We start from the raw sequence: 16,240 nt of genomic DNA on the forward strand, positions 1-16,240 counted from the left end.
TTAGCTTGAAACCCAAATTTGAGACCCTTACCTTCGCTTGAGGTCCTCAACTTGAAACCCTAATCTTTGTTGAAACATCAATTTTTAAGCCCCTGTCATGAAAATCCTAATTTAAATCTCAAACGCAGGCTTGTAGTCCAAATTTGAACTTGAGCCCCCATTTTGAAACCCTAATCTTTGCTTGAAACCCTAATTTGAAACATCAAACTAGGCTTAATAACCCAATTTAAAACTTCAATTTTGTCTTGAAACCCAAGCTGGAAATTTTAACCTTTGCTTGAAAGTTTCATTAGAAACCCTAACCCAGGCCTGAAACCAAACTGGAACCCTAACATTTGCCTGAAACCCTAATCCTTGCATGAAGCCCTAATTGGAAACCCTAACCTTAACTTAAAAGTCTACGATGATGGCATGATCACATCATGTCATATTGTACATGGTAGCCAGACAATTTCTCAAGCCAAAGAAAAAGCTAAGTGAGCCTGCACTGTGTTTCCAGGGTAAGACATCGGTTCAGAAGAGCTGCTACGAGCCCATTTGGAACGAGCAGATCGTATTCACGGAGATGTTCCCGCCTCTGTGCAAGCGCATGAAGATCCAAATCCGAGACTCGGACAAAGTGAACGACGTTGCCATGGGGACGCACTTCCTGGATTTGAGGAAGATCTCCAACGACGGCGACAAAGGTGACAGCAACGGCACTGCGCTTTGGCGTCACGCAGCCAAGCCCAAAATGACCACAAACCTATTTCCTATTTCCAACCCTCCACTGCCTTTTTGAAACCCCAACCTAGATTTTCTTTACTAATTTGAAACCACAATGAATGCTTGAAACCCTAACACTGGCTCAAAACTTTCAAGGTTGTTTGAAAGTGTTATCTGAAACTCTACATTTGAATTGGAAGTTTGATTTGAAACCCTAATATGAAACTCTAACCTTTGCTTAAACCCTAATTTAACTCCACATTGAAACACAAACATTGGCTTGAAAGCCTGTTTTCTAACTCAAAAAACCTAACTCGAGACTGCACTTTTAATTTAAATCCTAACATGAAACCCTAACCTTGAATTGAAACCCAAACTTGAAACCACAATTCTGCCTTGAAACATTAATTTTGGAGCGCTAACTTTGAAACTCTAATTCAAAACCCTAAATCTGCAAATCGCTAACCTGAAACCCTAACCTTGTCTTAAAACCCAAATTTGAAATGCTAACCTTTGCTTGGAGCACTAGCACAGACTTGAAACCAAACATGAAACCTTACCACCTAGTTTGCAACCCTCATTTGAACCGCTAAACTTTCCTCGAAACCCCAACCCTAGCTTGAATCCCTCATTAGAAACCCAAACTTTTGCTTGAAACACTAACTTGAAACTCTAACCTTTTGCTAGAAACCTTAATTTGAAACCTTAACCCTTTGATTGAAACTGTAATTTGAAACCCTACCTTTAACCTCGTGCATTTTTGGGGCGTGTGGTATTGACGTCCTTTCAGGCTTCCTCCCCACGCTGGGCCCCGCCTGGGTCAACATGTACGGCTCCACGCGCACCTACATGCTGATGGACGAGTACCAGGAGCTGAACGAGGGTCTGGGTGAGGGCGTGTCTTTCAGGGCGCGCCTGCTCATCAGCCTGTCGGTGGAGATCCTGGACCCGTCCTCGCCCGACACCTCCAGCTCCACCGAGGTGCAGCTGGAGGGCATCCCCAACATCTCAGAGGTGCTAGCTTGACTTAAGAGTGCCCCAGCTTACAAGTTTTTGGAGTTTTGAAATGCACTTGTTTGTTTGTCAGAATGCGACCGGGAAAATCGAAGAATTCTTCCTCTTTGGCTCCTTCCTGGAGGCCACAATGATTGACAGGAAGATTGGCGACAAGCCCATAAACTTTGAGGTCACCATAGGTACTGGACAATTTCATTTTATTTATTGCAATTCTATTTTTTGCAATTCTGTTTGAGTGAATTTGATCTACAATTGCAGTTTATTAAATTTTATTTCATGCAATGTATTTATTTTTTTATTACTTTATTTTGCCACTTTTAGAATTTTAAAATGTAATTTTAACTTTTTTAGAATTTTTTTTTTTACTTTTTTAGAATCAATCACTAATTGTGTTCAATAAATCAAATTCTTATACTTAGCACTGGAAAAAAATTATTCATATTATATCCAAAAGAATACACTAATTTTAATTCAATTAATCCATTATTATGTGGTAGTAGTTTTTTTTTTTTTTTTAAGAGTGATAATAATTCAAAAGGTGTGCTCTCCGGCTTGATCCTGAACCTCGATCCACTCCCGCCCCTCAGGTTACTATGGCGACGAGTTGGATGGCGCCAACCAGCCCAAACCGCGAGGGACGACGAAGGCCGACGGCGAGGAGGAGACGGAACTCATCCGCGACTCCAGCGAGGACGAGTTGGACGACGACGGCGACCTGCAGTCCGTGGCGACCACTCCGCCCATGAAACCCGTCGTCACTGACCGGTCGGCAGCATTGAGTGCCCGCTCCCGGGCAAATAGCCTCATTTCAAAACTCTAAATGTTGCTTGACACACTAATCTTGTCTTGAAACCCTAATTTGAAATGGCATCCTTTCTTAAAACCTTCTTTGAAACCCTAATTTGAATTTCAAAAATGTAGAACTATAACCCAGTCTGGAAACTTTAACCTTTGGTTGGAACGCTAAAACCGATTTGAAACCCTAATTTCAAGATGGCTTGAATTCGTAATGTAAACTTGAAACCCTACCACAGTCTTAAAGCCTTAATGCACACGTGAATAAACTAATTTGAAACCGTAGTTCTGGCTTGAAACCCCAAGTTAAAACCCTAATGTTGAAACCCCAACTGGAGTTTGAAACACTAATTTGAAACTCGAAATCTGGATGAAACCCTAACTTTTCACGAAACTTGTTGGCTTGAAACCCTAACTTTTCCTAAAACACAAATTTCAAGGCTTGAAACAGACGTGAAAAACTCATTTGAAACCGTAGTTCTGGCTTGAGTTAAAACCCTAATGTTTACTTGAAACCCCAACCGTGGTTTGAAACCCTAATATGAAACCCTAAATCTGGTTGAAACCCTAACATTTTGCACAAAACTTGTAGGCTTGAAACCCCAACATTTCTTGAAATCCAAATGTAGGCTTGAAACCCCACCACAGGTTCAAAACACTCATTTGAAACCTTAATCTCGACTTGAAAGGCTATTTTGAAACCCTAACCTTTTATTGAAACCCTAACTGAAACTTGAAGCTTTAATATTTGCTTAGATTTTAGAACTTAACATTTGCCTAAAACCTCAAATTGTAATCTAACCATGTCTTGAAACCCTAATTTGAAAAGATTTACGTTTGTTTGAAATGCTAATTCCAAACCCTAACCCTGGCTTCCTGATTTGAAACCTTAATCTTAACCTGCTTTGAAACGCTAACCCCGTACGGGTTTTAAGTAAGGGTTTTCCTCTGCGTCGAATTTGCAGCAACTACTTCCACTTGCCGTACTTTGAGCGCAAGCCGTGCATTTACATCAAGAGTTGGTGGCAGGACCAGAGGCGGCGGCTGTACAACGCCAACATCATCGACAACATCGCCGACAAACTGGCAAGCGGCGCTATTCGCTTCGCGCGGCGACCTATCCGAAGGAGACGCTTATTTGACGCGCTGGCGTTCTTTTTTTTTTCCCCGCGCAGGAGGAAGGTCTGAACGACGTGCAAGAGATCATCAAGACGGAAAAGGCCTTTCCCGAGCGGAGGCTGAGGGGCGTCCTGGAGGACCTCAGCCAGAGATGCAGGTCGGTACATATGCAAACAGTCAAATCAAAAATACGTCAATCAACGAAGCTGTGAGTTCATTGCGCACTTTTGTCCATTCAGTCAGTTTCTGGTGCTGGCCGATACGGACCAGAACCTGTCGGGCAAAACCAAGCTGGACAAGGAGCGGCTGAAGCTGTGCATGGCTGAAGTGGTGCGGGACTTTTATTCGATTTTCTTTAATTGTACATGATTTTACTTACACCAAATTAAATCAGTTCAACTTCATTTAAATATTTATCTTTTATTGGATTTTTCTTTTTTTTTACTTAAATTAAAAGTCACATTATTGAAATGGATTTACATCAAATTACATTTAAATTTAATCATATTTATTTTTTGGATTGTTTAAATTGAATTGAAATAATTTAGTTAAGTTTAATTGTGGTTTAAATTCAGACTAATGAATTGTATGACATTAAAGTTTTAATTAATTTAACATATAATTTTCATTTGCATCAGTGGATTGATTTAAAATGTAATTGTAATTTGAATTAGGATGCATTTTAATTAAATTCAGTTACCTCTCCATTGAATTTAAAAGAAGTAATTTGCATTTAAATTAGAGCTGTCAAACGATTATATTTTTTAATCAGATTTATCAAATTTTAGAATTTTGATTCATCACGATTAATCGCTTAATTTAAAAGTTTTTTTTTATCAACATTTTTAGCCTGTCGAATTTAAAGAGCACGTTATGTGTTAATTCTTTTGACATTTAACATTAGGAGGACGTCTTCAAGATTTTTTTTGATCAACAAATATTCTGAATGTAATACGCAAACATTTATTAAATGCTTTACTATTAATGCATGTAGTTATGTTTATTTTTCAAACAAAACTAGGGGTGGGAACCTGTGGGTACCTCACGATACAATACGATATGCGATACAAGGCTGACTATAACGATTATCTCACGATATGACGATACAGCAATTATCGATATATTGCTCAGGTAATAAATCCACGATAAGCTACGATAAAACTAATCATAAAATAATATAATAATAATAATAATAAATCATATTATAATAAAAATAATGTAAATAAATATAAAATAAAAACAATATATAAAAATATAATATGTAAAATATAAATAAAAATATAATAATAATAATAATAATAATAATAATAATAATAATAATAATAAAACCTTAGCTGATGAGTCTTCTTCGCCTGAAGACTTCCGTCCATTTCCCCGCCTCTCTTACGAGGTGCTCCCCTAGTGGCCTGCCAAGTAATTGCTCAATAAGTCAGAAACAATGGAGCCGTTATAGTGGCTGTATATTAACTACAAATATCGCGATACTTGCGTAGGCGTATCGATAAACTATCGGGAGACAAAGTATCATGGTTTGTCGCGATATTGATATATCGTCACACTCCTAAACAAAACGTGTACTTCATTCACTGTCAGCTAAAGGATCATCTGCAGTCAAACTTAATAGTGTGATTAATCTGCGTTAATGCATGACTAATGCAATATATTTTTTTTAATTAATGAATAAGTTAATACTTTAACTTCGATAGTACTTATTTAATTACAATTCAACTTAATGTAATTTCATTTAGTGTACTGGAATAGAATTGACTGTAATAGCTATTTGAATTTAAATTCAGGAAAATACCACTGAACGAAATTTAAAACCCCACCCAAGCACAGGAGAGAGCACACAAACCCTACACCATGCTGTCGTCTCGAAAACTTTCATCTGCTTTCTAATTCTCACCACAAAACATTTTTCAAATCTACATTTATTTAATGATTAAATATACAGTGTCAAGGAGGAAACATACTGTAAAAGTTGCGTTACCGTTCAACGTTTGCTGTCGCAGGAGGCCGTCGGCCAGCAGGCCAAAGCCATGCGCTCTCAAGTGAAGAAGAGCACGGTGCGAGAGAAGGTCAAGCTGACGCACCACTTCCTCCAAAAGCTCCGATTCCTGGCGGATGAAGTAAGATGCATGACGCACACTCATCACAGAAAATTTTACACTGCAAAGATAAAGTCTTCACACGCTTTCCTTTCTACCATTTTTTGTAACCTATAATCCAGGGATGGGGAACTAAAATGCTGGAGGGGGAGGGGCACAATTTTTCACCAGTGCAACTGGGGGGCCAAATAGGACCACGCACTTCCGAACCAGATGTATAACTAAAAAAAAATGCTGTTTTAAATATGGACTATATGTGCAAAAGGTGTGCTTTTAATTAATATATTTCACTTTTGATATTTACTCATTTGCTCCCAAAAACGTATAAATACGGTCTATTATAAAACAAAAACGTATTTATCCGGTTTTTTTGTGTTTGTTTTTTCTATGCTAGAGCATACAGAAGGCTTTGATACAGCCTCACAACTGCATAGAACGGTTGCAGAAATGGTAGTTATTACACAAACAGCCAGCAGGTGGCAGCAGAGTATAAGAGATCGACCAGGTCCATGTTGAAAAAGAGCTCAATTACTCCAAATTCTCCAATAATCCAAATAGATTTGTGAATAAGGATGAAACTTAGCTATAATCTCATGCTAATTGCTGCAAAACAGAAACAGATAGAAATAAACTTTTTTTTCCTGTTGAAAGAAGAGACTCTAATCTTTCATTTGATAGGTTCCATGTTTTTATAGCAATAGAACACAATATTCTGTGGTCCTTGCAAAATCAGTCAAAATCCAGTAAAACAGCCGGGAGTGAAGGTGATTGTTTCTGTGAAATTGCAAGGACTCATTTGGGGGGGGAAAAAATCACCTCAGTCCAAATTTTCACATTATTGCAGTATGACGTTGACTCTGTATGTCACTCCAAACCAATAAAAAAAAAAAAATGTTAGGCCAACTCACGTTATAATATAAGACCCAAAATAAGCGCAACTAATGTCTGCCATCTAGTGGTGATTGGTGATATTACAACTTAAAACTGTAGTCTACCCCTGCATTATTATTTAGTTGTCAATCAAGGGTTCACTGAGAGTACTTCTTCCGACACCCTTTTTGAACACAATCTTGTTTTTGAAATTGAATATTGGTAGAACAAAAATATAGTCATAGCTAATAAAAATTAAAAATAAAAATAAAAATAATGAAGTATTAATTATTAAAAAAAATCAAATAAAGTTTGTCTTTTTTAGATTTATTTTAATTTTATTTGGTACACTACAACCTATGCAACTCAATAAGGGGGGGAAATTTAATCTTTTCACAAGGTGAAGTAAAAAAATAAACTCACAATTTATAAAAGTTCCAAATATCAGTCTGGTTTCAGTGAGAAAGCAAAAAAATGTCAGGCGAAAAAAAAAAAAAAAAAAAACTCTAATAAAACATCCGTACTATATTAGGTTTAAAATAGTAGCGGTTGTGTGCTGATGCCCATTTAACAGATGAAATATCTTATCCAATAATTTGGTCAATGTAGTGCAAGAGTCCACCTGATATCAATAAACACAAATTTGTGTCCACTGTTTGTTCATACACGAGCTAATGTACGTGTCTAGTAAAATGATGGTGTGGTGCGTCCCGCAGCCTCAGCACAGCGTTCCGGACGTTTTCATTTGGATGATCAGCAACGGGAAGCGCATCGCGTACGCTCGCGTTCCCTCCAAAGACATCTTGTACTCCGGCATGGACGAGGAGCGAGGGAAGGACTGCGGCAAAGTCAAGACCATCTTCCTGCGGGTGCGCCGCTCACGCACACGGACAATTTGACATATTTATCTTACGAAATAATTTGTTCATTTGATTGGTTGATTTGATTCAAATTATGTAATTTCAAATGTAATTAAATATGAAATCAGAAAATCATATTGGTGAAAGGAACAATTTGACGTACACATTCGACATATTCAATTCACTTTAAAATGTATTAATTTTACATCAGCATTTTAGTACTTATTTTTTATCAAATAATTGGTGAATTGATCTTAAAATAAAACATTCAAATTAAAAATTGTTTTTTTAAAAGAAAATCAGGAATTTAATTCATTATTAAATCACAAATTATTAATCAATTGTCTTATTGTTAAAAATAAAATGAAAATATTTGTTAATATCTTTACCACTCTTTCAAATGTGTTTTAATAAATAATTGTTTAATTAATTAGATTTCAAATTAGTCTAATAATTAAAAATAAATAATAAAACTTGAAAACAATAATTATTATAATATTAATATTATTTTACATTATATTTTACATTGTTTTACCTTTTTTTAATGTCTTCCATTAAAGGGATACTTTACTTATTTAGCCATTTTTGGCAGTTAAACATTAATATTTTGCCTCTAATAAATTTGATATTTTCATTATTTTTCACATACAATTAGTACCTTTAAAAACACATTTTGCAACTTGCTGTCGACTGAAAATGACATCACAAGGGCTCAGGTAACCAATCACGGTTCAGCTTGTGAATGTCACATGACCAAACCTAGAAAACAGGTGAGCTGTGATTGGTTACCTGAGCCCTTGTGATGTCATTTTCAGTCAACAGCAAGTTCCAAAATGTGTTTTTAAAGGTACTAATTGTACATGAAAAATAATGAAAGTATCAAATTCATTATAGACAAAATATTAACTTTTTATTGCTATAATGGGCTAAATAAGTGAAGTATCTCTTTAATGAACGATCTTGCCCAGAACTCAAATGTGGTAACGTGTTGTAATTTATTGTAAAATGACTTTTGTTTGTTTGTTTTCTCTCTCTCTCTCTCTCTCTCTCTCTCTCTCTCTCTCTCTCTCTCTCTCTCAGATCCCCGGAAAGCGAGGTTTCGGCCCCGCGGGCTGGACCGTGCAGTCTAAGATTGAGATTTACTTGTGGTTGGGTCTGAACCGCCAACGTAAAGACTACCTGTGCGGACTTCCCAACGGATTCGAGGAGAATCGGCTCTGCAAAGGGCCGGGCTTGCCCTTCTCACCGCCCATCAGCCTCACCTACATGAGTAAGAAAGCCCCTGACCATACGCTTTTTCCACATTTTCTCATATTATTTATTATTCCGGTTGAATATTTTTTCCACTCAAAATTCTACACACAATATACCACCACAACAAAATGATTTGTTTTTCATTTACTGTACATGGACTTCGTGTAGCTTGTGAGGGGCTGCTAAGAGGTGCAGTTAGCTAGCTAGCTAGCTATGCCTACATCCCGAAAATGTATCTTCCCATCAGATAGTCCTTTAGAGCGCCTCATTGTTGGTCATGAGTGCGCGCACGGCATGGAGAGAAAGCAAAGAGGTGGGGGGGAATTTTCTTTACTTTTTTTTTTTGTATTTTTTATATAGATTTTTTTTAACGACTGCAGCCAGGTGTGTGAACCAGGGCTTCGGGCTAGCATAGCCACTTTAGAGCGCCTCATTGTCGGGAGTGAGTGTGTGCACGGCATGGAGAGAAAGCAAAGAGGTGGGGCGATTTTTCTTTTCTTTTTTTTCTTTTCTTCACTTTAGAGCGCCTCGTTGTCTGGTTTTGGAAATGCCCTTTGACGACCTAGTGAAATATGAAAATCTGTAAATAATTGACTCATTATAATTGCTATAAAAATGTTTTTTTTTGTTTTTGTTTTTTTGTTTAAATCTGGAAAAAAAAACTCAAACAAGGTGGGGGGGATAAAAAAAATAATCATGAAGGGGTGGAATTTGAGTGGTGCAAAATATCACACAATTTTTTAAGTAGAAATGTTTAAAAGTGAATTTTACACGATATAAAGATTTTTGTTTGTGTCCGTGTTTACAGTGAAGCAAATCTTCCAGCTGCGGGTGCACATGTATCAAGCTCGCAGCCTGTTTGCCGCCGACAACACCGGACTGTCGGATCCCTTCGCACGCGTCTTCTTCTCCACGCAAAGCCAAGTCACTGAGGTCAGCGCCACAAAATCAGACCAAAGTCGGGTACCACAAATTCTGCTATGTATCGCGCAAAATTGTACCTGAACAAATGTTACAAAATAAAAACGTTACAACAGATTAAATTCAAATGTGTTGGACTTCAAAATAAAAGTACAAAAGGTTGAAGGCACTGTAACAATTTAAACATTTTATTCAGTGATTCTTTGCACTTTTTTTTTTTTTTTTTCGTTTATTGCCGGTAAACGCACCTTGCGACGTTGTGGATGTTCGGCCCACAGGTGCTGCCGGAGACGCTGTGCCCGACGTGGGATCAGCTGCTGCTCTTCGAGAACGTGGAGTTGTTTGGCGAGGCCAGCGAGCTGCGAGACGACCCCCCCATTATCGTCATCGAGCTCTACGATCAAGACACAGTGGTGGGACTCGTTACTTTTCTTTCATGACAACAAAAAGTATGTCACTTTATTAGGTACACCTGCAAGATTTGATAGCTTTAAATGAAAAAATGATTTTTTTTTTTCTTTTTTTCTTTTTCAAAATGCTCTAGAAATGTGAAGCTCGGCTAGCTTTATGTCAGACTTATGTTTGATTTTTGGATTTTTGTTTATAATGTTTTGACCCTCTTTAATTGATGAATAATTTATAAAATATTTCATTCATTTTGGGGGCATCAGTTTCATTTATTTATTGTTTTTTTTGTTTTGTTTTATAGTTTGTTATTTTAATGTCTTTGTCTTTTATAGGTATTTATTTTTACTTTGGACAAAACTCACAATTGTTGATTTGGGATTCAATTTATTTGTATTTTGTTTTTGTGTTGTATATATAAATTGTTTTGCAGTACCTGTACATATTTAGTCTGTTTTGATGTTATTTTTGATGAGATTGAAAGAAGTTTAAATAAAATATTTTATTTTAAAATAAAGTAACGAATAGGAAAAACGATAATAAAAGCTAAATTCAAAGTACAAATAAAAACAAAATAAAAAAAGAGAATTTTAATTTAAAAAAAAAAAGAAAGAATTCTGATCAGAGGCGCAGTTCTATTGAAGTGTTATGATATCAATTTTTTTATTTTTTTTTGCATCTGCATTACTGCAGCCAAACATTTGCATTTTGCTGACTGTTGCTTTTTATGTTTTTTTTCTGACAATAACGCGATTGTTTCGGACGACTCTTTCGGATAAGTAGCGTGTGACACGTCTGGATGTCGTGACGTTGAATTTAAATGTGTCGTTTTTTGTCAAAAGGCATGCAAGAGGAATAAGAAGCACAACCAAGTGACAAAACCGTCCTCGGTCCACTTGTGCCTGTTGCATTCCTTTGAGGGAATTTTGTGTTTTGTTGTTGTTGTTTTTTCCCTGTATGTTGAACAATGAGAATCTTTATAACCACTAACTGCAAGAGAGAAGTCATTTAGGCGTAATAATGTCGGTCTAGCTGTTTTGCAGTTTACTGGTTATTTTTTTCTAAGCTGTTTTTTCCCCCACTTTATGCATTGTTATAAACAGTCCGCCTGGAAACATGCGCATTTCGAGCCATGTTTTCATCAATACCAAATCTCCTGTCTACAAGTAGTTCATCTTTCAAAGATCCCTGGGAATGACCGGGAAATTATGGGCGTGGCTTCATGAGACCACAAATATTATTGTGGGAATGCTAAAGCATTCCCACATATGTTATTGTGATTTTTATTCTCCACACTTTTTTGCCAGCTAACAACTCCCACATAATACTTCCTATTTAAACTGTTCAAATTTCAACTAGCTTCAAAAATGCATGCCTCCCGGGGTATATATATCGTCTGATTCCACATTGCTTACAATATTTGCACAAATTAACATTTAATATCAACTTTTCCCCATTCATTTTCAATGGGACAGTCATTGAACTTTTTCTCTAAGTATCACTTTCCACTGCCACTTCCATATATATAACTTATCATTATTACCAGGTGTCTGATACTGCTTGGTGGCACAGTTGGTAAAGCGCATTGTCCAGTAACCAGGAGGTTATAATTTCATAATTTATCTCTCAATGCCTTCAGCATTCCCATGCAATTTCTCCAGAAATTGCACTTAGTCTAGTTATTATTGAAGTCTCTCCCTGGTTCTCCCAAGGGTAAAGCGGACTTCATGGGCAGAACTTTTGCCAAGCCGGTGGTGAAGATGGCCGAGGAGCACTACGGACCGCCGCGCTTCCCGCCTCAGCTGGAATACTACCAGATCTACCGAGGGAACGGCATGGCCGGAGAGATGCTGGCCGCCTTTGAACTGCTGCAGGTCAGACGGGAACTGATGATGTTGGCGCCCCATAATGTCACAACAAGAAAGCGGGTTCTCATTAGAATTTTGTCAGATTTTGTAAAAAAAAATTAAACATTGTACAAGAAGTCAAACCCAACTTTATTGATTACATACACTGGGATGCATAGCACTGTCGAATGAAAGCAAAACCTTTTAATATCATGAATATAATAAAAAAAAAAGAAAAAAAAAAGGTGAAAATATTATTTTAAAAAAATTGTGGCAATTAAGACATTTCTAATTTGTTTAATAAAATACAATAATATTCTCTACTCCTAACTGCTGTTATTGCAGCATATTTGCTATATTCCAGAGTTGAAATTTCTAAAAAAAAATAAAAATAAATAAATAATAATAATAATAATAATAATAATAATAATTTAAAAATGGTTTCCTTGTTGCTAGGCAAATTTCAAAAGGCTCATTGATAACTTCAGCATAGACTGAAAAATGGAAAAATTGCCCCAAATCATAAACCAATTATTAATTGGAAAAATTGCCCCAAATTTTGTTTTGTTTGTTTTAAAAATATTACAAAAATATTTTCAAAATAATTATCTTTTTGTTTGTTAAAAAAATAAATAAATGAAAAAAAATAAATTAATGAGCTGACTTTTTTTAACTTCTTTTTTTTTTGGTCAGAAATAATTATCTTTTTGATTGCTAAAAAAAAAATACATAAATAAAAAAAATTAACTTTTTTTTTTTTTTTTGGGGGGGGGGGGGGTCAGATTGGCCCTAATGGCAAAGCTGACCTTCCGCCCATCGAAGGTCCTGCCGATATGGACCGTGGCCCACTTCTTGCCGTTCCGATGGGCATCAGACCTGTTCTCAGCAAGTACAGAATTGAGGTAATAACAATGCAATGTTAATGTACATATTTGTGGGGTTTTCTGATCATAGCAAAGTAGTAATTGTCATTCTGTTTTCTCCTGCGATGCTCCAGGTCTTATTCTGGGGTTTGAGGGATTTGAAGCGGGTCAACCTGGCTCAGGTGGACCGGCCCCGCGTGGACGTGGAATGCGCCGGGAAGGGCGTCCAGTCGGCCCTCATCCCCAACTACAAGAAGAACCCCAACTTCAGCACGCTCGTCAAGTCCTTTGAAGTTGTACGTTGTTCTTGGTTTAAAATTCAATTCAAATTCAGCTCAATTTTTTTCTATTTCATTTTGTTTAAAGAAAAAAAGAAATGAAAGGGGACAGAAAGTAGTAAAACTTGTGAAATCTGCCCCAAATCAACATTAAAAAAAATTATCAACACAAAATAAATGACTGCAAACAGTCAAGATGCTTTCAAAGTAACAATTAAACAAAATAATTCAACAGTATGACCTTGTGCTAAATATATATTTTTCCAGTAATTGTGCTTTTATACATTTAAAAAAATACAAACAGACTGAGATGGTTTGGTTTTATGATCCAGATTGTTCCACAAACTGACAACTTGAGTTGTTCCTCTTAATTTATACTCACTTTCCGTTTTTTTTTTTTTTTTTTTAAATTTGATTCGCATGTTAATTGGTAACATTTCATAATGGGCTTTATATATTATTTTAAGGCGGTTAAACTCCATCAATACATTACGTTTTAAAGTTTTTAGTTGTAGGAATATTGAATTAGTGTGAATCATTGAAATATTACCATACAAAAGTTGGAAAATAACCAAGTTGTGGAGGGACGGATTATAGCGATACATGTGGAAGGAAATTTTCAATATTACAACAATGCAGTCGTAAATTAACATTGAAATGTTGATAGATGTCATAAATCTACATATTCAGTAAAAGTTGTACTCTTTTGAGAATGTTAAAATGTTGAGAAAATTGTAATACTTTAAATAGTCAAAATGTTGGACAACAACGTTGAAATGTGAAGAGAATAGTCATAAATTCACATAAAAATATTTTCAATATTTTCAGTGTGAATTTTCAGAAATGAAGGAATAAAGTCATAAATCTTTATTAGTCACAATACTCTGACGTTTGACAATAGGCATCAGGCAACGTTATAACGTCGATTTGTTTTGCGTCATTGTGTAGATATTTTGTGCAAATGCGGTTAAAATGTTACGAGAATAAAGTCATAAATCAAAGTGAGAATAACATTTTCATGTGATGAAAATGAAGTCATAAAAAAGTCATAAATCAAGCTACAAGCTAATCGTATGAAGGCACTGTAATGTAAAGTACTGCAATTAAAAGTCATATTTCACCACTGACTATTTGAGAGGGATAAATATGTATAATAACTCAACAGTATATGGTTAGTATATTATTGATGACGTCGACATTCTCATCTCCGTTTTTGTATCTGTCAGGATTTACCGGAGAACGAGCTGCTTCACCCGCCTCTCAACATCCGCGTGGTGGACTGCAGGGCGTTCGGCCGCTACACCCTGGTGGGCTCCAACGCCGTCACCAGCCTCAGGAAGTTCATCTACAGACCCTCCAACAAGCAGGCCAACAACTGGTCCACCACAGGTACAACTGGAGCCCGCCTTCAGCAGATATATTCACGGAATTGATCCCAGTCCTGGTCAAGTAACACTCGAGCGGCCATTTGTTGCTAGGCAGATTTCATACTGCTCATTGCCTCAAGAGACCGATGAAATAATTGTACGACGCAAGAACAGGGACAAGTCAGACATTTTATGTTTTCGCATTTGCAGTGAAATCCTGCTATTTTATTTGGTAGAAATACTATTTCTATAATATCATAAATAGTGCTGTCTTTGTCTGTCAGAGGAAATCATTGTGGTCAACATGGAACCTGAGCCAACTTTTAAGAAGATGGACACAGTGGTCAAGTTAGATTCTGTAAGTTTTCACAGTTAAAAAAAAAATAAAATAAAATATGTGTATCAACATCTTAGCCTTAATTTTCTGAGAATAATGTTGAAATGTTAAGAGAACAGTCATAAATCTAACTTAGTTATAAACCTCAGAAAATAACATTAAAATGTTAAGAAAATAAAGTCATAAATTCAGCCCAAAAAGTTTTCACATAAAAAAAAATGTGTATCAACATTCTGCTCTTAATTTTATGACAATAATGTTGAAATGCTAAGAGAATAGTCATCAGTCTAAATTAGTGATAAACCTCAGAAAATAACATGAAAATGTTAAGAAAAAAAAGTCATAAGTACATGGTAAAAAAGTTTCACATAAAAAAAATAAAAATACGTGTATCAACATATTAGTCTGAATTTTTTGAGAATGTTGAAATGTTAAGAGAATAGCCATAAATCTAACTTAGTCATAAACCTCAGAAAATAACATTAAAGTGTTCAGAAAATAAAGTCAGAAATCCATGGTAAAAAGTTTTCACATTTAAAAATAAAAATTGTGTATCAACATCTTAGTCTTAATTTTCTGAGAATAATGTTGAAATGTTAAGAGAATAGTCATAAATCTAAATTAGTCATAAACCTCAGCAAATAACATGAAAGTGTTAAGAAAATAAAGTCATAAATCCATGCGAAAAGATTTTCACATTTAAAAATAAAAATTCTATGTATCAACATCTTACTCTTAAAATTTCTGAGACTAATGTTGACATGTTAAGAGAATAGTCATAAATCTAAATTACTCATAAACCTCAGAAAATAACATTAAAATGTTAAGAAAATAAAGTCATAAATCCATGCTAAAAAGTCGTAGTTTTCCGAGAATAATGTTGAGATATTACAAAAACAAACAAAAAGTTGGAATGTTTTTTAAGAAGAAATTTGAAGTAATGCAAAAATAGATTATTGATTGTTTACAAATACGTCATAAATCTACATTAAATAATCCTACTTTTCAGATAATAACATAAAAATGTCATAAATCTGCATTAATAAGTTGCAATTTTCCAAGGACATGTAAACATTACCAGAATAGTCTTTAATCAATGTCAAAAAGTCATAATATTTTGTGAGAATATTGATTGAATATTATCGGTCATAAATCAAATTGCAAGCCAGTCATACGAAGGTGCTGACTGTCACATAATGTTGAGTCATGTCTTGTGTTATTCTCTGTAGTGCTCTGACGCTGTAGTGAAGGTTGAGGTAAGTCAAGTGCTGCCATTATGTCACGCTGTGTACGTTGAATTTATGTGACTTACATAAATTCAACTGTTAAACAAATTCATTTCCTGCACGCAAAAAAAGGACGACGACAAGGATGCAAAAGGGAGGAAGAAGAAGAGGAAGAAGGGCGACGAGATGGAAGACGACGGCCTGGACGAGAGCATGCTCGACTGGTGGTCCAAATATTTCGCCTCCATCGAGACCCTGACAGAGGTGC

At 35.8% G+C, this 16,240-nt stretch overlaps 1 protein-coding gene across 1 annotated transcript in view; it reads left to right on the plus strand.

The window, feature by feature from the left end:
- The window catches only part of LOC144031103 (otoferlin-like), a 37,368-nt gene that overhangs the window by 9,193 nt on the left and 11,935 nt on the right, over window positions 1–16,240 (plus strand). Inside the window, exons 11-29 of the mRNA XM_077537861.1 lie at window positions 500–686; window positions 1,496–1,719; window positions 1,793–1,901; window positions 2,310–2,487; window positions 3,483–3,603; window positions 3,693–3,793; window positions 3,876–3,966; window positions 5,649–5,765; window positions 7,331–7,483; window positions 8,555–8,744; window positions 9,537–9,661; window positions 9,928–10,062; window positions 11,767–11,928; window positions 12,684–12,803; window positions 12,899–13,060; window positions 14,269–14,431; window positions 14,694–14,767; window positions 15,976–16,002; window positions 16,105–16,236. Coding sequence (XP_077393987.1) covers window positions 500–686; window positions 1,496–1,719; window positions 1,793–1,901; window positions 2,310–2,487; window positions 3,483–3,603; window positions 3,693–3,793; window positions 3,876–3,966; window positions 5,649–5,765; window positions 7,331–7,483; window positions 8,555–8,744; window positions 9,537–9,661; window positions 9,928–10,062; window positions 11,767–11,928; window positions 12,684–12,803; window positions 12,899–13,060; window positions 14,269–14,431; window positions 14,694–14,767; window positions 15,976–16,002; window positions 16,105–16,236 — 2,571 coding nt within the window. The remainder of the gene's footprint in view (window positions 1–499; window positions 687–1,495; window positions 1,720–1,792; window positions 1,902–2,309; window positions 2,488–3,482; window positions 3,604–3,692; window positions 3,794–3,875; window positions 3,967–5,648; window positions 5,766–7,330; window positions 7,484–8,554; window positions 8,745–9,536; window positions 9,662–9,927; window positions 10,063–11,766; window positions 11,929–12,683; window positions 12,804–12,898; window positions 13,061–14,268; window positions 14,432–14,693; window positions 14,768–15,975; window positions 16,003–16,104; window positions 16,237–16,240) is intronic.

The sequence above is a fragment of the Festucalex cinctus genome, chromosome 12 (assembly GCF_051991245.1).
Source record: "Festucalex cinctus isolate MCC-2025b chromosome 12, RoL_Fcin_1.0, whole genome shotgun sequence".
Lineage (NCBI taxonomy): Eukaryota > Metazoa > Chordata > Actinopteri > Syngnathiformes > Syngnathidae > Festucalex > Festucalex cinctus.